This window comes from Dendropsophus ebraccatus, chromosome 14 (assembly GCF_027789765.1).
Source record: "Dendropsophus ebraccatus isolate aDenEbr1 chromosome 14, aDenEbr1.pat, whole genome shotgun sequence".
NCBI classification, from domain to species: Eukaryota; Metazoa; Chordata; class Amphibia; order Anura; family Hylidae; genus Dendropsophus; species Dendropsophus ebraccatus.
The window spans coordinates 17,815,581-17,842,110 of NC_091467.1; the positions used below are offsets into that span (position 1 = coordinate 17,815,581).

Here is a 26,530-nt window from a genome sequence, read left to right on the forward strand (position 1 = left end):
GAGCAGGGGGCATTATTAGTGTATGGGGGCACCTCTGGGGCATTATTAGTATATTGGGGCACCTCTGGGGGCATTATTAGTATATGGGGGCACCTCTGGGGGCATTATTAGTTCATGGGGGCACCTCTGGGGGCATTATTAGCTCATGGGGCCACATCAGGGGATCCTACATACAGGGGGCATCCCACATTCCTTCTCGCTTTACTGCACATAACACCAAACAGCGCAGTTACTTTGGGAGCCGACAGGAGGGAGAAAGGAAAGGAAGTTGCTAGAAATGTGCGGAGCCTAAATTGTTTGTCTTGCAGGTTCTGAAGAGATGAAAAGTAGCTGGAAGAAATCATCATGGCGGATGGAGAGGAAAAGGGAAAGTGACTTCTCAGATCAAAGAAGACGTCACCTGTGAGTCACTGTATGACGGTTTTCTTATTTTGTAGAACATTATTTAGTAGGGGTGCCCCAAAGAATTTTTTTTTTCCAAGGGGTGCCCCAAGGTGGAAAAGGTTGGGAAGCACTGGTCTAGGGGATTTCTAATATATTTGTAAATCCTTTAATTTACCAAAAATGACTCCTAACCCCCCCCCAAAAAAAATATCTAAAGTCTTGGCCACTAGGTGTCTCACTTCTCTGCAGTCTGTTGTTTACAGACTGTTGTTAGGCTCAGTCTATCCAACAGAGCTGCCAAGACAGATCACAGGCAGTCTGAGGTTCCACAGTGTTCCTGAAAGGTAAATCAAAACTTTTCCCATATCTCTTACCTCCCATAAAGGTAAATACTTGTTTTCCTACTACTGTATGTACACAATGCTACCTCTTCAATGTAACCCCCCTCCCTTCAGATTGTTGTTGCAATCTGTAACGTACAAACTCAGTGCACCAATAACCCCTGGAACACCTCTGACAAGTTCACTGTCAGCTTTCTGGGTCGTATACAAGGGGGTCACTATAGTATACAGGGTTAAGGCAAAAGTAAACAAGCACAAGCCAGATACAGGTAGAAGATCAGGAACAACACACCTTTGCTATGGCATAACTACAATATTGCTGAGACACAGGTGAGTGCGTGTCGCAGCATTAAATTGGTAGTGCTAAGCAGGAATGGGTGGAGGATGCAATGAGAAAGTGTGTACTGGCCCTTTAAAATTCAGTATGGTCAGCCAGACCACAAATAGCAGCCACGGGAGGAAAAACGTCTGTGCCTGGTAGCATAGACCGGACTGCAGCAGTGAGTGCTGGGGAAGATAACATGCCAGCTGGCGTTGCAAACCTCTCTCCACTTGCCATCTACACTCACCAGCCACTTTATTAGGTACACCATGCTAGTAACGGGTTGGACCCCCTTTAGCCTTCAGAACTGCCTCAATTCTTGGTGGCATAGATACAACAAGGTGCTGGAAGCATTCCTCCGAGATTTTGGTCCATATTGACATGATGGCATCACACAGTTGCCGCAGATTTGTCGGCTGCACATCCATGATGCGAATCTCCCGTTCCACCACATCCCAAAGATGCTCTATTGGATTGAGATCTGGTGACTGTGGAGGCCATTGGAGTACAGTGAACTCATTGTCATGTTCAAGAAACCAGTCTGAGATGATTCTAGCTTTATGACATGGCGCATTATCCTGCTGAAAGTAGCCATCAGATGTTGGGTACATTGTGGTCATAAAGGGATGGACATGGTCAGCAACAATACTCAGGTAGGCTGTGGCGTTGCAACAATGCTCAGTTGGTACCAAGGGGCCCAAAGAGTGCCAAGAAAATATTCCCCACACCATGACACCACCACCACCAGCCTGAACCGTTGATACAAGGCAGGACCATTCTCTGTAAACCCTAGAGATGGTTTGCGTGAAAATCCCAGTAGATCAGCAGTTTCTGAAATACTCAGACCAGCCCTTCTGGCACCAACAACCTTGCCACGTTCAAAGGCACTCAAATCACCTTTCTTCCCCATACTGATGCTCGGTTTGAACTGCAGGAGATTGTCTTGACCATGTCTACATGCCTAAATGCATGCCGCCATGTGATTGGCTGATTAGAAATTAAGTGGTAACGTGCAGTTGGACAGGTGTACCTAATAAAGTGGCCGGTGAGTGTATATTCCTGTAGTGTAAATCGTCCCAAAGTGTTTTATTCAATTCAGAGTCTTAAGCAGTGTGTCATAACATAGCAAAGAGTGGTAGTTGCTGTCCTGTAAACAACCAGACAACTAAGAGAAAGAAGTCCCAGTGTGTGTACTACAGCCCAGCTCTGGTCCCACCTACTAAAATGAAGAGAATAGAGAGTAGTTCTGCACCATGGAGGGGACTCTCAGGAGCTTAGTATTTGCAGTGAGAGCACCAAGATAACCTTTTCACCTCTCTGAAAGGTTAATTGAACAAAGGCATGCAGGTATTTACATTTTTTTTTTTAAAAGTGCAGGTATTCCTTTAAGTGGTGCAGGAGGTGCTGAACTTTCTACTTTACCACCACAGGTCAAAGTGAGTTTAGTAAAGCAGACCGCTGTGTAATGTTATAATGTTATCTGTGAAGGGGGGGGGGTTAGGAGATTACATAGTTTGCTGTTTTGCTGTTGTAGTTACAATTTGTGTATACATGTGTAACCATATAAGAAGAGGCTGATTCTGGCAGTGCCCGCCTGGAAACAAGGCTGATCATGCACAGAGAGTCCGTCTACTTTCCTAAAGAATTTATCATGTAGGTTTCAATGAACAATGGGGTGTATTTAGGAACAAGCGGATCATAGCTGCTGTGTGGAGTGTGTGGGACCTTGTCACTTCTATTTCAATATGCAGAACTTGTAAAATACATAGCTATGTATGATTATATGAACATATATATATATATATATATATATACACTGTATATATATATATATATATATATATATATATATATATATATATACTGTATATATATATATACAGTGGTACCTTGGTTTAAGAGTACCTTGAGGGCATCTCTTTGGTTTAAGAGCTCCCTATACTGGGTGGTAGGGGGAGTGGAGGGGCATGGTCTGCACAGCGGGGTCTACAGCCCTGTACTCTGACCCAGGAAGTCTCCCTCACCTTTCCTTTCAAATCATAGCAGATCCACTTCAGGCTGGGGCTCAAATCAGGGGACAGGACTGTGGAGGTAATCTCTTCATAGCTGTAACTCCTCTCTCCCCGGACAGAGAGTGCTGCATGTATGTGCCCACATCTGCCCTGCTCATTCCTTCATGCTCCCTGCAGTCTCTGTCAGTAATTCTGTTTCCCATCCTCACCATTCCTGCTATAATGTGCCTGCACTCTCACTCAGTTATACACACTGCTGCTATAATGTGCCTGCACTCACACTCAGCTATACACACTGCTGCTATAATGTGCCTGCACTCACACTCAGCTATACACACTGCTGCTATAATGTGCCTGCACTTACACTCAGCCATTCCCACTGCTGTATAGAGAGGTTTCTGTCACTGTCCTTCTGCACAGCTCTGTGATTCTCACTTCCTGATTGGTCCATGCTGAACACCCCCCCCCCTTCCCCATTGCTGTCATGTGACCACACAGACCTCTGACAGCAGTCCTGCTTCTCTATTCTAGCCTGTTGTACTACACTACTGCATTATGGGGATCTTCAGTTCCATCCTCTATCTACAAACTGCTGCTGTGTTATCAGGTTTATGCACTTACTATACATTATACTCCACATGCTGATTGCTATACTGTACAGTAACTTATAATCAGTGGCGGTCTTTGGCACCAAGCACCCCAAGCGGTCGCTTGGGGCCCCCAACATCCAAGGGGGCCCCCATGCCCCGCTCTTGTGCTCAAGACGGCTGGACAGGGCTGCTGCCCCGCTCGCTGCTGCCATCTGAACTGTGACTATGAGCACTCGTAATGAGCTCTCATAGTTACATGCAGCAGCACTGACAGGGCGGGAGCCATTGGCTTCCTTCCTGTCAGTCACTCTTGTGGCTGCAGGAAGTGTTTTCCCTGCGGTCACAAGTGGCTCTTTGTCCTTCTGGTGACGGCGCTCCAGTGACATCACTGGAGCATCGGCGCCAGGACAAGGGGAGTGCGGCCTCTTGTGATCGCAGGGAAAACCCTTCCTGCGGCCACAAGAGTGAATAGAAAAGGAGACGCCCGGACCCAGGTGAGTATAAGTGTTTGTTTTATTGTGTTATATACTATATGGGAGGGGGAGCACACAGGGGTCTGTTTAACTGGGGGAACTCACATCGGGGGTCTATATAAATGGGGGAGCACACAGATGGGCTATATAACAGGTGGAGCACACAGGCGGGCTATAGACTACTGGGGCTTCACAGAGGGGTCTATATACTAATGGGGGCAGCACACAGGCGGTCTATACACTACTTGGGGCAGCAGAATGGGGTCTATACACAACTTGGAGAGCACACAGGAGGTCTATATTCAAGCTGGGGAGCACACGGGGGGCTATATACCACTGGGGGAGCACACAGGGGGTCTACATACTACTGGTGGAGCACACAGGGGTCTATATACTACTGGTGGGGCACACAGGGGGTCCATATACTACTGGGGGAACATACAGGGGGTCTATATACTACTGGTGAGGCACACAGGTGGTCTATATACTGCTGGGGGCAGCACACAGGGGGTCTATATATAACTGGGGGAGCACACAGGGGTCTGTATACTACTGGAGCAGCACACAAGGGGTCTATATAATACTGGTGGGGCACACAGGGGGTCTATATACTACTGGGGGAACCACACAGAGGGTTTATATACCACTGGAGGAGCACACAAGGGTCTATATCCAAGTGGGGGAGCACACAGGAGGTCTATATCCAAGTGGGGGAGCACACAGGGGGGCTAAATACCCCTGAGGGAGCACACAGGGGGCTATTTATTAGTGGGGGAGCACACAGGGGGTATATACAACTGGGGGCAGCACACAGTGGGTATATACGACTGGGGGCAGCACACAGGGGGTCTATATACTTCTGGGGGAGCACACGGGGGGTCTATATACTTCTGGGGGAGCACACGGGGGGCTATATATAACTGGGTGAACACACAGGGGTCTATATACTACTGGGGGAAGCACACAAGGGGTATATACTACTGGGGGGCAGGACACAACGGGTATATACTATTGGGGGCAGCACACTAGGAGTATATATTACTGGCGGTAGTGCACAAGGGGTATATACTACTGGGGGCAGCACACAGCGGTCTATTGTTGTGGAGCGTGTGTTGAGGGGGGGGGGGCCCAGACATAACTTCGCTTGGGGCCCCAGAAATGCCAAGACCGCCCCTGCTTATAATATTGCATATTCAGCTGTTTCTAAATGTTTGTTTTTATTAGTGGGTACAAACCCACTTGACGTATTTGCTGCGTGAATCAGTCTTAAAAATAAGCAGGCAAAACGCAGGTTGGCTTTATACAAGTGTTCTGCGTTAAAATACGCAATTGCGTATTTTTGAAGCGTGAAGCTTGTTGTTAGCAAAGCATCAGTTGTTAACAACCTGTGCGAAAAACGCATGTAGCTTCACGCTTCAAAAATACGCAATTGCGTATTTTAACGCAGAACAATTGTATAAAGCCAACCTGCGTTTTGCCTGCTTATTTTTAAGACTGATTCACGCAGCAAATACGTCAAGTGGGTTTGCACCCTTACATGTTATTCAAAATAAAAAATGATTTATGGGACGTGGAACCATTTGTCTGCATTTCAATAATTTCTGAAAAGAAAATTTGCTTTGGTATAAGAGTAGATTTGGATTACAAGCGCGGTCCCAAAACGAATTATGCTCGTAATCCAAGGCACCACTATATATATAAATAAATATATATATATATATATATATATATATATATATATATGTATATATATATTTATTAAATATCTGATTTTTGTCAGAATTATTAGCAGTCTTGTTATTAGGGTGATATGTAGGGCACTATCATAGACTAACTAATACACTTTCATGGTGGTACATAAACTAGCAGACCATACAGGCACAGTCAGTGGGGATCCAACCGCTATTAATTCCCTATCAGCCCCATAGCAATAGTTCCTGCAACTACAACCGGGCCCATACATTTCACCTCTTTAAGGTGGACCGCTTATGCCTAACTTGCTAAAATTTGCTTCATTGCTTAGTAGTATATGAAGGTCTGTGCAGCAGCACTGACAGGGGCATAGGTGTCACACAGGTTAGAGGTGAAAGGAGTAAAATCATAAAAGAGGCTGCACTGACAGGGGCAGAGGAGATACGAACTGTGTGCCTATGCTGTTCACTAACAAAGGTTAAATAAACAATTTGTAAGGGCTGTATTACACAGCTTGTTGTTCCAGATAAGTCAGCACCGATCTGCTAGATTGGCGCTCATTTACTGGACCTATTACACGTTATTGCATGGTATGATCGTGCAGCAAATTATATATATATATATATATATATATATCTTATTAGCAATATCCTTGTAGCCCTTGCCTTATGTGTAAAATAAACTTTATACATATCTCTCCATGCCCCTGGTGTTCTTGCTTTTGCCCCCTTCTAGCAACTGCCACTGGAACTTCAGAGCCGGTCTCTGAAGTGACAGATCGCTCAGCCAATCACTGGCCAATATAGGAGAGTCCTGTGGCCAGTCATTGGCCTGCTCCCCTTAACGTAGAAGCAAGGGGAGCAGGAGACGTATGTATAACGTCATTAGCCGTCGGACACACATCAATATTACATGTAGCTGTCTGTGCCCGTCAGCTAATGATTTTCAGGCAGGTTCAAAAGATCGTTGATCGTTTTCAGCGGCTGATCGTTGCCTTTATTACATGGAGGGATAATCTGCTGAATTACTCTATGTAATAGGGCCCTAACTCTTTAATATATAAATTGGTTTTCCTAATTATAGCTATGGTTAGGACAAGATTAGTATTACATCTCCTGGACCGGACAGGTACATAAGTCTACAGGGGCGGTACTTAGCTCCCTGCTGATTCTGCCTGGGGCTCACCTCTTGTGGCAGCTTATCTCATCAAGAACAAACAAGCATATGTGTGTATGTATTTATTGGAGACAACATATCTATAAGACCCTAGATGAGGAAGGCCAAGCCAAGTGTTTGCATTGGGGCCTGTAAACCTTTAGCTTTGTCCCTGTTCCCTATCCATGTAAAGTCACTATGTGGCTATGTTCCCACAATGGGAAAATGATGGCCGTCTCTGTGGATGGCCGCCAGAAGACGGCCATCTATTGATAACGATGGACGTAGATAATGATAATGAAGATACTCTTATGATATACATGTATATATGTGCACTAGCTGTGAATTAGAAGATTTTGTCATCTAGGAAACCAGGTTATGGCTTTGAGCCCAACATTTGGTGTATATGTCAAGAAAATGTATATATATGATGTATATATATATTTTTTAAATAACTTGAGTCAATAGGCCAAATATGCCTTGTATGCATCAGAGCTAAAGACAAGTGTTTTTTTTCCACAGTGGAGTTGGGAGTCCATGTAAACTAATGGATGGAGATGACTTTAAGGCATTAGTGCAAGAATGCAATATTTATAGAAGGAATCTAGTGCAATGAATCAGCTGAGCATATAAGTGTGGGCAACGCTCCCTTTTAAGGTTTACCTAAACCAGTCCCGGCTAGGATTGGGTAATATTTCTTGCATCCTTTATGTACAGTAAAACCTTTTGGTGCATCTTGACTATAAATGATCAGTTTGCTGCCTAAAACATTTTTTAGTAAGGCATTACAGGGAATCTGTCAGCATCCAGACCCTACCTGAGGTGCTGAAAGTTGTCAGTCTACTAGCGGGCATGGTACCTTTTGATAATTTGTTCGGCCAGTGTCTCTGAGTGTTTATTTCAGAGATTAAGTGCCTACACAGGACTGATCTACAATCAAATATAGTAGAATATCCTACCCTAACTGTGTAGGAGCTGTGGTCTAGGGTTAAATTACCTGTCTATAAAAGACCAACAACAGTATTTTCCTGGGTTTGATTCCCCTGATAGAAATAAAATATAGTGTGTTTTTTTCCTCATCATTGTATCATTTTTAAGACTATGTTCCCATACAGTATTTTTGGTCAGTATTCTGCAACCAAATACAGTAGTAGATTAAAAACACAGAAAGACTATGTTTACACACTGTTAAAATTGAGTGACTGGCCGCCATTTAATGGCAAATAATTGCTGCTATTTTAAAACAATGGCCAACGGTGTGTAAACAAAGCCTTTCTTTGTTTTTAATTTATTCCTGGGTTTGGTTGTAAAATACTGATCAAAATACTGAGCAAAAATACTCTGTGGGAACATAGCCTTAAAGTGCAAAAAATGCCCAATTAGTTATTAAATTCATTTTGTATACAATGATGAGAAATAAATAAAATGAATACATATATTTATATCAGGGGAATGGAACCCAGGGAAAAAAGCTGTTGGTCTCTTGACGTGTGATTTACCCCTAGACCATAGCTTCAACATGGGTAGGCTAGAAGATTCAACTATACTTGATTGCAGTGAGCGAGCAGGAGGCCTGGCAGCACTGATCATTCATTAATAAGAGGGAGGAGGAAGCAGTGGTGAGGCGTGCCAGAGTGCGGCACAAATGCTGAGCCACAACTCATTTTTGACTCTTTATTACAGTACTAGACCCGAGATTGAGCATAATCCACTCCACAGACAAATTACCAAAAGGCACCATGCTCACTAGGGGACTGCCAGCTACAACACACTATCAGCACTTCGGGTAGGGTGCGGGTGCTGACAGATTCCATTTAAAAATGTAAAAAAGGAAAATAGTCTCATCTAACATACTCAATAGAAAGCTACCTGGTGTCCAAAGGAGCTCTATGTAATCCTTTCAGCTACTTTGCTAATGCTAGATGCTGCTAGACGGAGTCTCTTGTATTGTTGATTGAGCTGATGTAATCGTAGCATTTTTCCCTATGCAGATTTTTGCGGCTGTGGTTAGATGAAAAAATAAGTACATGGCACGATCAATTTGGGCAAGCTTACTGTCACCAACTCTGCGGTGATATTGATTTCAGTACGCTCAGAGGAATGGACCTTTACATAAATCCAGTGTGGCCAAGGAGTGGTTGGGGAATTTGGAATATTATTGTTTTAGTATTGAGAATTGTGAATGAAGACCATCACAGGTACTCGCTCAGTCACCAAACCCCAGTATACCCCAGGCAGACCCCCCACTGACAAAGGCTGTGACATTCCACAGGGGGGATCTACAGGGTCGGCCAATCACAAAAATACATGTGACATCCCAAAACCAGGTGACATCCTTGATCCTTCGCCTGAGGGACTACTACCTTCAGCTGCTCTGACTACCCCACTTATGGTATCATATGGTATATAGCACCACATGTACATAAGAGCAAAGTTGTCTGAAGCCACCAGTTAAGACCAGATGACCATCTTATGTGTATGGGGGTGTGCCACCATTGTCTGTTTGAGAAAGAAGGATCAAGTGAGTTGAGTTGTTCGGGAAATAAGGCTTTTCCATAGGTGTCTGACAGTAGCTTACTACCCTCTTGTCACGGATGCAGCCACGACCCTTACCACGGGCCGCAGCCATCCTCATTCCTCTCCCTGAGGACATAGGTCCGCCTGCAGCTCGGCCCCTTCACGGTTTCTCTTACCCTGCTGTTCCTTCTCTTCGCTGGTGCACATGTTCCCACCTCCTATGGAGTGCGCCCATAATTGGCACTTAGCAGCCCAGATATATATATATATATATATACACACATATTTTGTCCTATTCCTGACCATGTTCCTGTCCATTGCACTGCCCCCTGTTGCTTTTTCTGGCTGCACCATGTCCATGTTGTTCTCTGTCGCACCTCACCCGCCACTGCAAACAAGCCAAACCAGGGGTAGCAACAGAGGGGTCACCTACCACAGCAAGCGCAAACTTGTGGTGGGCTCTAGTGAAAACCAACCGCCCCTTAGACTCCGCTCCCTGCAATGACTTTCCTATGACTTGTCATGGACCAGCACAGCGGATCCACATCTGTTAACTTGCATGCTTTGCTGTGTGAAGTATTCATGTGTGGGCGGGTTGGGGGGTTGGGAGGAGTAGTTGTTGTCTGAATGCTGTATCTATTGCAGGTATATGGCCACCCTGAAAAAAACATGATGGGGGAATTTACTAAGATTGGCATTTCACACAACGGTGAAAAAAACACTAGTGTAAGATGTACACACCTATTATGATTGGGGCATCTCTGACTGAAATGTACGCCAGCTAGGTTTTCTGGCAAGTCTTGATGATCATGGAAATCATAGAAGTGAGATAGTACCACGAATAAGTAGAGAAAAGAGTATGGCCCTCCCTAAGGGGATGACTTATTTTTTCTTGAATAAAAGGTGTACTTATGCACCATGATCCCCTGCTACTGCCATACCTGCTGCTCAGCACTTCATGGTCTGTCTCAAGACAATGCTCAGTCAGCTTCCTGCTTGTGGCTATCCACCTGAGACAGTGATTGGCTGAGACCACTTCCTCGTATTCAAGCAGAGACGAAAAAGCGTTAAGCAGTGAGGACTGGGCACCAAGAGTGGTAGGGTGGCAGGGGTGAGTACACTTTTTTTTTTTTTTTTTAAACCCAGCCCACTTTCTAAAGTAAAAATAAATTCCAGGACAACCTCTATAAGGGCTTCATTACACCAACAGATTATCTGAAACCTAAAGGGATATACAGTATATAGGATGACACCACATATGCCTTCTGTTCTTAGCTATACATTTTGAGTTGTACTCAGGTTCATAAGCTGCAGATGCACTTGCTCCGTATATTGAACCTGTATGTAAATACTTGGCTTTATGCCCAGGGGATTCCACTACTTGTCAGAATTATTTCACCTGACTTCTTTTTATCTTCATTAATTCAGCTTGTAGTATCAGACTGAAGACTGCCCTGTGACTATTCTATAGAACCTGGAATCCCCTGACAGGCACAGGGAGTGTTCCTGGAGGGGAAACATCTGAATGTTAATGATTTCAAGGACTTTTCCACTAGCAGAGTTTTCCATTCTCCTTCCAGTGGAGCCCACCCACCTGCCACATAGTGAACTCCAGAACCTCACCCGCCCAGTGACACACAATGCACTTTTCTATTCATATACAGTGCTACCTTGGTTTAAGAGTAACTTGGTTTAAGAACGTTATGGTTTAAGAGCTCACAGTTTTTCAAAATTGTGACTTGGTTTAAGAGCATTGCTTTGGTTTAAGAGCTCCCTGTACTGGTGTGGTATCCCACTGTTAAGTGCCCTAGTCACCTGTTGCAAAGTTCTCTCTTTGGTTTAGTGGTGATAAAGGTAGCATTCTATAGTTTCACCACTAGTTGTCCATGTTACTTTTAAGCTTTCTTATGTGTTGCACAGCTGAAGTAAGCAAAGGGTTACTGTTATTATTGTACCATGTGGTCTGTGCTAACCTGTAGGAGATACTCTCTTCTCTTGCCTATTCCTGCTCTACACACACAGCCCCTGGGGAAGTAACTAGTTAGTATCCTGATATACAGAGGAACTAGCCTGGATAGGACGAAGCAAACAGAGGGTCTACGTATCCTATCTCGCAGTGCAGGTGACACTGGGACTCCCTCGGAAAATTTGCTTCCCCCAGGTAACCACAGCTGGGGCTTGTACCACCCTATTAGGATGAGAATCTTGACACTGTAGGGCAAAAGGTGGTCAGACATTAGTCTTAACACTGGTATAAGTTAACCGTTTCAGCCTGGTACATGTAATACAGGCCTTTGTCAAGCAAGGATGCTTGAGAAATGCCTGTATTACATGTATCAGGCCGAAATGCGTTGCAATAAAGAGAATATACCCTATATCCTACTTTCCTGGTCCGATGATTATTGGCCATATACATATGCAAAGCATCCAGTACCTCTGCGCTAATCCGTTTTGTGGGGATTTTCGGTCCGCTGATCCGCTCCGATCACATTTCTTGTGTATTCCCTTCCTACCGTTGGTGGTGTAACCCCTAAGAACAGCCGCGAAGTACATCTATATATGCCTTCAATAGAGTTGTGCCTATGCATTGCACAACTCACCCAGGTGAGTGTATTCCTATAGCACCTTACTAAGACACTCCTCGACCTCTCTTCATACTGCACAAGGAAGCGCCCCTCTCTCTTCTTCTTTTTTGTACACTATTGTGTCTCAAATTAGACTGCACTTTGTCCCGGAAAAGGGTCCTGGCATAAGCCAGGCCCTGGCTTGGCTACAGCAGGGACATGTGCTCTGCGTGTCTTTCTCCCACAAGAATCTGACTAGAATTAACTCTACGCTTCTTCCACCAGAGTCTCCTCCTACAGGGGCCTAAAGAGAAGTGTGTGTATAAGAAAGAAGAAAGATAATAGGTCAGAAGCAGAGAGCACCTCCTATTGGCCAACAATAACACATGGTATACTTAAAACATTAACCAATGACCTTCTTCAGCTGTGCATCACATAGAAATACATATGCATATAAAAGATACTGACATCTAGTGGTGAAACTTCAATGTACTTCATCACCATTTAACCTGAAAGGAGGAGCTTTTTGAGAGGTGCAAAGGAGAGACAAAAACACTCGTGGTAGGACACCACAGTCCAGACATCAAAAGTTAAAGTCCAGGAGTCAAAAGTTAAGATCACACTTGGTCTCAGTCATGAGACCCACTGAGATCAGTAGTTGTCGCTGGATAAAGCGTATGGTGGTGCGCTTCACTCCCCAGTTGGTCACTCCATCCATTTGGCTCCATAGACTGATAATGGAGCCAATCTTCTCAGTATCCAATATTATACCTGGTGTATTCAGATGGCTAGATAGAACTTGGAGAAGCACTCGGCTGAGGACTTCACTTTACAGCTCGTTGCCTTTTCTGTCTCACTGCAGAAGTTGGCCTTCATACACTTAAAATAAAGACTGTCTCCTGCAAGGAGATGAGAAAAAACAGCAATACAGGGAGAGAAGCACAAAGCAACATGCTTCTCCATACTCTGGCTAAGGATTGGTTAAGATCTGAATACGCAGACCACAACCAATCAAACTTTTTTGACATGTCTGTGTGACATGTCAAATGTTTTCTTAAAGTGACAGTAACACTAACATTGTTTTAACACATTACACAAAGCATTAAAGGGGTTATCCAGTGCTACAAAAACATGGCCACTTTCTTTCAGAGACAACACGAACCTTGTCTCCAGTTCAGGTGCGATTTGCAATTAAGCTCCATTCACTCCAATTGAACTGAGCAGCAAAAACCCGCCCAAGCTGGAGACAAGAGTGGTGCTGTCTCTGATAGAAAGTGGCCATGTTTTTGTAGCGCTGGATAACCCCTTGAAGCAGGACATCTTTCGTCCACTTTCCCGTGGGTATTACAGGTACATTTTTGCAGCTAGGATTACTTACCGCAGTCGGTAATATAGATGCAGTAATATGCATGTAATGCGTTTATGTGAACCTTGTCTAACAGATATAATAGGACATTCACTGCCTTGTTGCATTTGCGGGAGATCCATGAACTAACATCATGGAAGGAAAAATTGTTCCGATAGAACAATAGATTGTGTTTAGTGCATTTTGTTGGAAAAGTTACATTTTATTCCAACCCATTGTTAGTGGCCTGTGTCAGTGAAAAGGTTAATGCATTCGGAATCCCCATTCCATGATAAGCCGGAGTGTTCTCCTCTCTCCCTCTGCTGGTGCATTCCTCAGCCTGTGCTCGCATGCAAGGAGACTAGTCACCTCCCTTATAACTATTTTAATCATTTCAGAACTAGAAGAGGGAGAGGTTGGGTCTGCAGCTTGCTTCTCCAAATTACCCTGGGTGGAGTTATCCAATGACAGGGATTCAGTGTCCATAGGCGCTCCCCCTCCTCTCAGGTCCAACCCTACCAGTACAGTTATGCAGAGCACTGCTGTTCTGCATAGACGCTCACACACACAAACACAGACACACACACGGCCCATGCTAGCTATTTCTGGCCAGCATCCCGGCAAACAGCATTATCAACGTTTCTAGATCCCACGCCGCTTGTTTTTCCCCTCTACTTTTGAAGTTTTTAACTCTTCACCAATTTAAGGCAGCCCGTTAAGATGGCGGATACCACCTTGCAGATAGTCGAGCAGCCCACCATCATCCCTGACACTCCTCCAGAAGAAACTTCAGAGAGCGAGCCCATCAAGGCAGACCAAATCAATGGGGTTTTGGTGCTGAGCCTGCTGGATAAGATTATAGGAGCAGTGGACCAGATTCAATCGACCCAAACCCAACTGGAGGCAAGACAACAGGAGATGGAGAATGTGGTGGGCAGCATTCAAGGAGAACTAACCAAGCTGACCAAGTCCCATGCCACCACCAGCAATACGGCCAGTAAGCTTTTAGAGAAAGTGAGAAAGGTGAGCGTCAACGTCAAGACAGTGCGGCAAAACCTGGAGAGACAGCAAACGCAGATCAAAAGGTTGGAAAGCAATGAGTCCGAGCTGCTGAGACGTCGAAACTTCAAAGTTATGATCTACCAGGTGAGTGCAGTTTCTCTATGTATCTGTGCATGCTTTACTCTCTAACAGGTTGTCCATCTGGTCATCCAACTTCTAAGCTTCTTCAACCTCACTGAACACATTGTCGGACATCATTTATGTTACCATGCAACTAACACTTTTTACCTCCATGATGTCCGCAGATCGTTGTCCATGTCCTGCAGGTATTCTTCGACTCTTGAAGCACATGGAAATATATGTGATTACAACATGTGGAGATATGCAAACTGCATTGAGTGTCTTTCTAACCTCCACTGTTTGTTCTTAGTGTATGTGTGTGATCCTCGAAGCTCCACATCCAATCCAGTCCATAGCTCGGGCATAATGGGGTTAAGGGTGTGGATAATGGGCGCGTGCCAGATACTTCTTTTTAATATCATATTTGGTGGAAACGTTTGTGAAGGCTCCGAAATGAGACGAATCAAACAACCTTCTATAACAATAAGGAAGTTCATGCCATACGTCACCCATCATGTAGCATATATGGCTTCATACCATCGATACCTATGTTTCCCAGCATGCACCCATATCGTAGCTCAACTGAAGCTACAAATTGCAACCTCTGTTATAATGTAGACGTTGAAGATATTTGACGGATTAAGTTGGTGACAGTTGTCGCCTGCTCAAGTATTTAAAAAAGACAGATATTTTTGGCGTGATAAAGTCAGCCATCTTGAAATTTTTTATATCAAGTTTATAGGAGGAAACACGGTTAGAATCTTTATTTGGAATCTGATATATCTTTATTTCCAGGGTCAGGGACCTGCTGACCATTAGCATTCGCCCTAAGACAGGTATGAGAAACCTTCAGCCCTCCAGCTGTTGCAAAACAAAAATTCCCATCATGCCTGGACAGCCAAAGCTTTAGCCGTCTGGGCATGATGAAAATGGGCCGAAGGTTCCACATCCCTGTCCTAAGAAGTTATGCTAAAATCCCTTGACTAGAACTACACAGTGATTTGAGTCACGCAACCAAAGATCACTGTGTTGCAGGTAAAGTAAGCCAATAAAGTCACATTACGACCCACAAGTGGTTACAATGAACCAACAAGTACATGAAATTTTGCTGGATTTCTTGTGACCATCAAGGTGCAGTCATGGCCACTTGTGGTTCCCATTGTGAAACCATGTATCTAGAGTGTATCTACGACACTAATGACCGGTATTTTTGGTCAGATTCACAGTGTAGCCCTATCTTTGTGCTTCAAGGGACACTTAAAGGGGTTATCCAGGAAAAACATGTTTGCTTTCTTCCAGAGACAGCACCACTCTTGTCTCCAGTTTGGGTGCAGGTTTTCCAACTCAGTTCCATTGAAGTGGAGTTAAATTGCAAACCAGACCTAAACTGGAGACAAGAGTTGTGTTGTCTCTGGAAGAAAGTGGCCATGTTTTTCTAAGCCTGGATAACCCCTTTAAATGGCTGGTCCATGAGTATAAGAAATGATCTGTTAGTCTCACCAAATCTTGTCTGTAGGTTTTGTCTGGTATTGTATTTAAAGGAGTAGCGAGGAAAAAAAAACATTAGTCCTTAGTCCATAGTTATTGCAGCCTGGTTCCATTGAAGTCAATGGAAATGAGTCGCGATGCTACACGCAACCTGAAGACAGCTGTGATGCTCTTTTTAGAAGAGAACAGTTATTCTGTTTTAATCCAGGATAACCCCTTTAAGCACCATTCACTTAAATGGGCATGAGCTGCAATTCCAGGCACAGTCCATGGACAACATCAACATTACTACTAGAAAAAATGTAGCCCCCAGGCAGCCCCCTCCACAGGCAACCCCTGGGGAACGCCCTAGATCGGAATGGTGGTCCACCATGTGCTTGAGCCCTTGTATATCTGCTCATGTATGTTTATATGTGGAAATCACTTCAGCTGCACGTTTAAGGGGCTATAGTTTATATTCTCTCTCCATCGTAAAAACAGTAAGTCAAGTGGGCTCTAAATTATCCGCTAATGTGTACATTGGAGTAACCAGATGGACGGCCCTCCTTGTGTGGAGACTGGCATAACATATAATCCCTATGTAATATCTGCAGGAAAAATCCATACCACGTGGATGAGATTTCATTATATGTCAACCACTGGGTTTATAATGTGGTTTTTGAGGGTTTTTGCATTTGTGCTAAGGGTCCTTGTATGTGGACAGGCAGGAAGCTCAGTGGCAATGATCAGCCCATGTAAAGGGGCCAGCAATCTGCCAATGAATGAGAGATTGCTAATGTGTTGTCGGATCGAATCTTTTTACAGACAATTAAATGATCGCTAGCCGTCCGCACATCACCCGGTGTAACCAGGAATATGCAGCTGACTATAAGTTAGTAGGTTGCATGAATAATCCAGTGATCGTTCCTGTGGCCCAACCACACAATTGATAGGGTCTCTTAAAGGGGTTGAAAATCAATGTCACAGACCAGTAGCGTTGAACGCATTTGTCTAACTGTTCTTCAGCAACGTTCTCCAAACGCCTGAGGATTGGAGATTCGTGATTCCCTGCGGCTGAAGAAGTAGGGTTCCCCCCTAGGGCTGCCACAAAATCATGTATACAGCCTATAGCTTATGGCTGTATCTGTGTTTTCCAGGACTCCCTAGGGAGCCGTCCAACTTCTTCAGCCGCGGTGAATCAAAGGCCAAGCATTTGGGTCCGGAGAACATTGCCAAACCTGAGCAGTTAGGGTACTATTACACGGAACGGTAATTACCGAATATCGCTCCGTGTAATAAAGACAACGATCAACCGATGATCGTTGTCATCAGCTGATCGTTCATATAGGTTAGAACCTATAATTGTTGGGCGCCGACCGTGCACCGCTACGTGTAATAGCGGTGTGTGGCCGGCAACTGATTATCTACATTGCCTAACCATGCTCCAGGGCTGCTGCTGCGGTACGCTTCTCCCCGGGTCCCGCGCGCTCTAGCTTCAGAGCGTCCTGTCTGAGCTGACAGGCCGCTCAGCCAATCACAGGCCAGGACCGCTGACAGGCCACTCTGAAACTAGAGCGTGTGGGACCCGGGGAGAAGCGGATCACGTACCACTGGTCCTATTGATTTTCTTTGTTTTCTCAATAGAAAGTGACATGGTAATTTTTTACACTAACATATAGGTTATTGGCCTCACCTTCCCATAGTCGTCATACATAAGTCTAGGACTATTTGGTGACCGAAAGTTAGGGAAAAATCATGGCTAAAAACTGGTGAGTAACTTTCTAACTATCCCAACCTAGTCCCCACCATTTACTATTTTGTGTTACTAAGTGTTAGGCTATGTTCCCACTTTGGGACCCTGGCGGGAAAAGACGGCCGCCTGTTGATAATGACGGCCGCAAATAATGATCATGATCCCTTTAACCATTAAATGCAGGCCCGTTCCCGTAGTGGGAACATAGCCTAAAAAAGCACAAACTAAGGCTATGTTCACACATCGTACTTTTTATGAAAAGAACAGCAATTGTTTTCAATTTACACAAAGGTTGTTTTTATAATGCAATGATTTGCATTGAAGTCAGTGCAAACAACGGTCGTTATTTCACACAATGTATTGACAAACGGCTATCGTTTGCTATGTCCGTTGAAATAATGACTAATTCTTTCTGGCCGTTGTCAATAGACTTTAATGCAATTTTCATTTAAAACAATGGCCGTTTTTTTTCCACCTTCCTCCCCATTCATTGTCTTTTCTCCAGCACACAGAATATATATATATATTCGTTGCACAGGCCAAAGACAGACGTGAATATTATATTTTGCTGCACCTGTTTCCGAACTCCAGTTTTCTCTTTAAAGTTCATAGCCTGAAGACAGGAATTCTCGCTCGCCATTGTCTGACTTCCCTCTACATCACAGCCATGTCTGCACTTTGTGTACTGTCATTATAAACAGACCGGGGACTGACTAAAGAAGAACCGCACAAAATAGACTTTTATAGCTTTATATCCGAACTCTGCCGGTGAAGTATGTTTGTAGGGAATCCTGCCAGTGGGATGAGTGCTCGCTTGCTTTTTCCAGTGACTCACAGTTTGTTGGGTGTCCTAAGGAATGGGGTGTGAACACAGGCAGAGGAATGGGGTGGGACCACCAACTGGTAGAACTCTGAGAGTTCTGGGACCTGGTACTTTATTCTTTGCAGTAATATACTGTTCATTCCATGTCTGAGGTTCATGTGTCTGCACATCCATGTAACTGCTTTAGGATATACTAGTAATATATGTTAGGCGTTTCGGCCTTTCATTGCACGCCGTGATCCTGACCTTCTACCTGGATGGAAGACCTGCCCAAGCTGGATTTATAGAGTCACCGGTGCTAAATGCAACATAGAAATAGCAGTTTGGTGTATGCATTTCTAATCTTTGTAAAGAAGTATTACCATTTCAACTAATATAGTTAAAGGGGGTATCCGGGGTTACAAGAACATGGCCGCCTTCCTTCAGAAACACCACCTCTCTTGTCCTCAGTTTGGGTGTGGGATTTACCAGCTCAGTTCCATTGAAGTAAATGGAGCTGAATTGCAATAGTGCACACAACCTGAGGACAGGGGTGCCGCTCTTGCAAGAAACTCTATTTTCTATACTTGTACGGTTTGTCACGTTAGGCTATGTTCACACTACATAAGTACCGTAGTGATCACGGCTGTGATTACTACGGTACTTACGTAGTGCTGCAGCTGAGGGAATCCCGGCCGGAGTGTATACATAGTATACACATACAGATAGTATACATAGCCGCAAAAAATTGACATGTCAGTTTTCTGTGGCCACTATTCACTGAATAACGGCCACAGAAAACCCTGTCAGTTCACACAATGGAGCATGCGGCGGATGTGAGCAGCAAGGAATTTGGATGCGGGTGCACACGGATACTGCAGTACCGGTCGGGATGACCGTTTCTGACACCGGCCGGGTCACGGAACGGCCGATCTCTTAGAGTGGGAACATGGCCTTATACTGAATATTTTGCAAATACAATAATTTAGCAAACTTTTCCTGATATGCTGCTCTTCCCCCTCATTGTTGACAGATGGTTGTCTAGGTTACCGACCACCACTCTGCTATAAAACAAGTGGTACGGCTGGTGTATATATGACTATAGAGTAATATATACAGTAGAGATACTATATATGTACAGCTGTATATAGAGTGGTGGTTGGTAACCTAGACAACCAGCTGTCAGCAATGGTGGAGGAAGAGCGGCATATCAGTAGACGGAGACAAGTTTGCTATAGAACGTGATGTGTCCTACAAGCATTGTACTGTTTATTTGTATGCCACTGTAGTCTAATGCAGCCTATAGAGTTATTACTACATGCCGTTATATATAAGGCTCGGATGTGCACAGTGCACTTGCACTCCTCTGTGTACTGGGCCCGGGTTCCGTCCTTTCATGCACATACACTGTGTAGAGAACAATGGGGATTCTAGCAAGTGCAACTTCCTTTTGTAGTGTTACAGCGACATCAATGAAAACAGGGAAACAACATGATATGTTTTGGCCAGATCCCCATACTCCACCTAATTCTTTCCTATATCTAGTATCTAGTGTGTATATAAACCACCCACTTCATCTCTTCTACATGATAGCAGCCATGAGTCATGAAGACGGCATGTGCCCCATGATGCCACATGATTTGTAATTCCCATCATCAGTTATACTGTAGATTTCTATTAGTTGTATCTCATGCGTTATACCAGTGCTTCCCAACCTTTTCCACCTTGGGGCACCCCTTGGAAAAAAAATTTTCCTCGGGGCACCCCTACTAAATAATGTTCTACATAATAAGAAAACCGTCATACAGTGACTCACAGGTGACGTCTTCTTTGATCTGAGGAGTCACTTTCCCTTTTCCTCTCCATCCGGCCCAGACCTCCATGATGATTTCTTCCAGCTACTTTTCATCCCTTCAGAACCTGCAAGACAAACAATTTAGGCTCCGCACATTTCTAGCAGCTTCCTTTCCTTTCTCCCTCCTGTCGGCTCCCAAAGTAACTGCGCTGTTTGGTGTTATGTGCAGTAAAGCGAGTAGGAATGTGGGATGCCCCCTGTATGTAGGATCCCCTGATGTGGCCCCATGAGCTGATAATGCCCCCAGAGGTGCCCCCATGAACTAATAATGCCCCCAGAGGTGCCCCCATGAACTAATAATGCCCCCAGAGGTGCCCCCATGAACTAATAATGCCCCCAGAGGTGCCCCCATGAACTAATAATGCCCCCAGAGGTGCCCCCATGAGCTAATGCCCCCAGAGGTGCCACCATATACTAATAATGCCCCCAGAGGTGCCCCCATGAACTAATAATGCCCCCAGAGGTGCCCCCATATACTAATAATGCCCCAGGGGTGGCCCCCATATACTAATAATGCCCCCAGAGGTGCCCCCATATACTAATAATGCCCCCAGAGGTGCCCCCATATACTAATAATGCCCCAGGGGTGGCCCCCATATACTAATAATGCCCCCAGAGGTGGCCCCCATATACTAATAATGCCCCCAGAGGTGCCCCCATGAACTAATAATGCCCCCAGAGGTGCCCCCATATACTAATAATGCCCCCAGAGGTGCCCCCATATACTAATAATGCCCCCAGAGGTGCCCCCATATACTAATAATGCCCCCAGTGGTGCCCCCATGAACTAATAATGCCCCCAGAGGTGCCCCCATATACTAATAATGCCCCCAGAGGTGCTCCCATATACTAATAATGCCCCCAGAGGTGCCCCCATATACTAATAATGCCCCCGAGGTGCCCCCCATGAACTAATAATGCCCCCGAGGTGCCCCCCATGAACTAATAATGCCCCCGAGGTGCCCCCCATGAGCTAATAATGCCCCCGAGGTGCCCCCATGAACTAATAATGCCCCCTGCTCTGCCCCTAAAAAAAAAAACATCCTACTCACCTAATCCGCGCTGTGGCTGCAGGCAGAAGCTCTCCTCCTCCTCCTCTGGCTCCATCTTGCGAGCCGCGGGGACGGAACCTCCGGCAGGCGTGATGACGTCACATCATCACGCCTGCCGGAGAGGTCACATCCCGGCCTCCCATAGGCTGCTGGCATGAAGTGCCGGCAGCCTATGGGAGTGAATATAGGAGCAGGACGCTGACACTTCCTGCTCCTATATTCTGCTTACTTTAATGTTCCGCCCGCTCATAGTGCGGGCGGAACATCAAAGCGATCTGTGCATCCCGAGAAGCTGCGCGGCCGCAGCTTCTTGGGATGCTTAAAGAGAGCACACATTTCCCACCGGGATCCCGCGGCACCCCTGGCGGGTTCTCCCGGCACCCCGGTTGGGAAACGCTGCGTTATACAATGGATAGTGCTGGGGCATGACAGTAGGGGGCAAGTTTCATTGCAGACCAGTACCTGGGGTTATAAATGCAGTATTGGTCTATCTAAAGGGATATATCCATCTGCCGATAATTCAACTTGGCACCGACCCATCCCTGCTCACTTCATGGTTTGGAGCAGCGGGGTGTCGGGAGGCATTGGTGCTGAGATGAATCAGCTTGGTATGTTTTCAGGGACAATCCAAGCCCTGGAGACATGTGTGACCTCAGAGGAAGACAGTAGAGGGGGAGTAAAGTATACTTAAACTTTCTCAAGGTCCCGACCACCCAACTGGCGTCTAAATCCGGCCACCGCTCTCAGAGCTGAGGGTGGTGGTCGGGAACCTAGGCAACAGGCTATCAACAGTATGGAGTGAGAAAAGAGTCAAACTACCAAAGAAAGCAATTTTGGTAATGCAAAGCATACATAACATATATACTTGCAGTGTGTCCACATTTGAGAGAAGCATGCTAGATACATAGATGTATGCCTTAAAGGGAACCAATGAGCACTATTTTGCTGATATGGTTCCCTGCTGCACAGTAAATATTTGCATTGAGCAGTTTTGTTGACTGCAGTGATTCCTCCAGACATGAGCTTCATGGGTGAGGCTCTTAGAAATGTAGCCTTAGGATAATGCATAGTATTAGAGATGTGACAATCTCGAGTATGCTCGGGTCCATCCAAACCCAAGCATGTAGCATTTGATTACCGGTGGCTGCAGAAGTTGGATGCAGCCCTTGCGAAGCATAGATAGAACCATAGGCTATGTCCATGTTTTCCAGGACTCCTTAGGGCTGCATCCAATGCCTTCACGTTCGGGTTCAGATGGCCCCAAGCGTACTCGAGATTTACTCATCTGTAATTATAAAGCACTGAGCTCCTGAACGTCTACAGCTGTACACTACTGAACTCATACGACTGTGTCAGTACAATAGCATAGTGTTTAACTGATCCAGAGCTGACTGCATCATAATGAATTATTGAGTCCCGTAGAGTTCCGTCCACGATATACAGTCAGCTTGAGGCCCTATTACACGGAACGATTATCAGAATAGGAGCAGTGGCAGCAGACTGTTGCTATCCTCTATGGGCTGCCCGGACGATCTAGCGATCACCCGGGCAGTCCACCTTCACCTCCCCTCGACCTCCCCTACACTTATCTGTTCACTGCCACCACTACTACACGCGGCGGCAGCGAGCGGGTAAGTGCAGGGGAGGCCGAGGGGGAAACGAGGAGCAAACGAGCGCTGACAGCAGTCACAAATGTGTAAACCTGTATGCCACAATATGTATGTGTAAGTATGGCCCAAGAGACACTTTTTTTAGATTAGAAGTGAAGATTTCTCTATACATTCTGGCCGAAGCACAGTGGTATCCATCCTGGTGCCTAGTACTCCAGGGCATAAGCCGTCACTCCCTAGCTATGCTCATGTCTGATATGCTAAAATGAACCATCTAGTTGCGTTAGTACTTAGTATATACCATGATTAAATGATTAAAGAGGTATTCCAAGAATAGAGCTGCGAGTACGGCTTTTGACCTTTGGCTTTATTCATTCCTATGGAGCAGTGGGAATGAGTTGAGTGCTGTACAGAGGTCGGACCCCCCGTGATCTCTTACTGGTCCGCTATCCTGTGGACATGTTAGTTTTTCTTGTAATATCCCTTTAAGAGCAGTTCAAAAGTCACGGTTAAAGTGCGTTGGTGTTTCGTTGGTTTTATGGGAGTTCACATTGCTATGTGGCTGCTACAGATCGGGAGATGGCCCAACTATTCTTTTCTCTGTGCTCTGCTCTTATTACAGCCATTCCCTGGACTAAATTGAGACGGTGAGCAGAATTTTTTTACTTCTCTACTTAATTTAGAGACATGCTTTACAGCAGTCCCAATGGACATTGACATGAAGAAACACGAGCTTTCCCATTAACAATAATGGGAAGGTTTTCTTGGCATGCTTTGTGACCTTTGAAGATGTCATTCTATAGGGAGGGGGGATGAACTGTGAACATCATTTTATCTTCTCTATCTACTGCTGTTACTGTTCACTGTAGGTCAGTACAGATCACTTTCCAGCAGCCTCCTCTTTGTTATTATAGACAGAACAGGAAGCTTCTGCTTAGTTTCAGGCTAAGTGGTAAGAAGGAAAATTGCAAGATTTCAGGCTTCTATATTAGGCTATGTTCACACTACGTATATTTCCGGCCGTAGTGCGAACCGCGAATATACGCCCGTAGTTTTGAGGTTGATGCGTACGCTTGAAAGTATACGATATCCGACCGCACAATGCACACTACGTATGACCCTACGGCCGGATCGTATACAGCGCAGTGAAAAATTAACAAGACCATTGTTTGCGGCCGGAACTGTTCCATCTCACGGCCGTGGATTTCAATGCGGCCCCGTACAGGAATACTTTTTTCAGCCAAATCGAACTTGATTTTTATATTAAAAAGGTTCTGTGTGGTTTACTGGGCTGGGCGAAGATTTCTAAGTAAATGACCTGCTTCAGACCGCTTCGAAACAAGCTAGAAAGCATAACTGTACATACGGGCGTATGTTCCCGGTTCGCCCGTATGTTCGCAATTCGCCCACATGTCTATTTTTCCCACAGCCGTAGTTTCAGCCGCACATGTCCGGCCGCGTACGAACTACGGCCGGACATATACGTAGTGTGAACATAGCCTTATACCGTAAGGAAAAAAGTTGCTATTGTTTCCCAATCTTATATACCGCATATTAGAGGATGGTCGTGTCCTCTCATGTCTTTATCTAGAACAAGAATGGGGATTAGTTTAGACTCGACAGCTCATCCTGTACGTTTGTTATAAATGTCTCCTTACTTCCAACATGATTCATTTCTCTGCTTTATAATAGAGTATTGTTTTTAGAACATGTTCAGGCAGCAGATCACCAGGAGAGAGCTCCATTTTAGACTATATTTAGACATTCGTCATTCACACCAGTATTCAGTGTAGTGACATCGCCATTGTATTCCATTTCATCACTATTTACACACAATGCACCATGAAGTAATGTATATTATGACTTACTACACCCATTTACTGTACACACATGTATGTATCTGCCATGTGAAGTGTGTGCCAGAGCTGAATACTGGAGTGTAGCTGTGGAATGCTTACATACATACATACATACATACATGCATTTACCATAGCTCAGAAATCATACTCTATAACATGGCTTCCTAAACTTTCACCACTCACACCACACCAGGCGATCCATGTTGATGCTGGGGCCTCACCAACAAACACATTACTGGGGAGCTCCACATACAGCCACATAATATATAGCCTAGATGTGCCAAACTAGAACCACAGTGCAACAATAACTACTTCTCTACCAGCAATAAACCAGCACCACAGTATAGCAATAAATACTTCTCTGCCAGAAATAAACCAGCACCACAGTGCAGCAATAAATACTTTTCTACCAGCAATAAACCAGAACCACAGGGCAGCAATAAATACCTCTCTACCAGCAATAAACTAGCACCACAGTGCAGCAATAAATACTTCTCTCCCAGAAATAAACCAGCATCACAGTGCAGCAATAAATTCTTCTCTACCAGCAATAAACCAGCACCACAGTGCAGCAATAAATACTTCTCTCCCAGAAATAAACCAGCACCACAGTGCAGCAATAAATACTTCTCTACCAGCAATAAACCAGAACCACAGTGCAGCAATAAATTCTTCTCTACCAGCAATAAACCAGCACCACAGTGCAGCAATAAATACTTCTCTCCCAGAAATAAACCAGCACCACAGTGCAGCAATAAATACTTCTCTACCAGCAATAAACCAGCACCACAGTGCAGCAATAACTTGTTCTCCATTAGTGATAAATCAGAACCACAATGCAGTAATAAATACTTCTCTATCAGTGATAAACCAGAACCACAGTGCAGCAATAAATACTTCTCCATCAGTGATAAACCAGAACCCCATTGAAACACTAACTACTTCTCTACCAGCAATAAACCAGCACCACAGTGCAGCAATAAATATTTCTCTCCCAGCAATAACCCAGAACCACAGTGCAGTAACTTCTTCTCCATTGGTGATAAAGCAGAACCACTATGCAGTAATAACTTCTTCTCCATCAGTGATAAACCAAAACTACAGTGCAACAATAAATACTTCTCTACCAGTGATATACCAGAAACAAAGTGCAGCTATAAATACTTCTCTACCAGCAATAAACCAGAACCACAGTCCAGCAATAAATACTTATCTACCAGCGATAAACCAGCACCACAGTGTAGCAATAAATTGTTCTCTACCAGCAACAAACCAGCACCACAGTGCAGCAATAAATTCTTCTCTACCAGCAATAAACCAGCACCACAGTGCAGCAATAAATTCTTCTCTACCAGCAATAAACCAGCACCACAGTGCAGCAATAAATACTTCTCTAACAGCGATAAACTAGAACCACAGTGCAGCAATAAATACTTATCTACCATCGATAAACCAGAACCACAGTGTAGCAATAAATTCTTCTCTACCAGCAATAAACCAGCATCACAGTGCAGCAATAAATTCTTCTCTACCAGTAATAAACCAGCACCACAGTGCAGCAATAAATTCTTCTCTACCAGCAATAAACCAGCACCACAGTGCAGCAATAAATACT

The 26,530-nt window shown here is 44.8% G+C and overlaps 1 protein-coding gene across 1 annotated transcript in view; it reads left to right on the forward strand.

Moving 5' to 3' along the window:
- The first annotated feature begins 13,932 nt into the window (after positions 1–13,932).
- Positions 13,933–26,530, forward strand: part of CAVIN1 (caveolae associated protein 1) — a 44,346-nt gene continuing 31,748 nt past the window's right edge. The window contains exon 1 of the mRNA XM_069951663.1: positions 13,933–14,541. Within this exon, the coding sequence (XP_069807764.1) occupies positions 14,116–14,541 (426 nt within the window). The 5' untranslated portion in view covers positions 13,933–14,115. The remainder of the gene's footprint in view (positions 14,542–26,530) is intronic.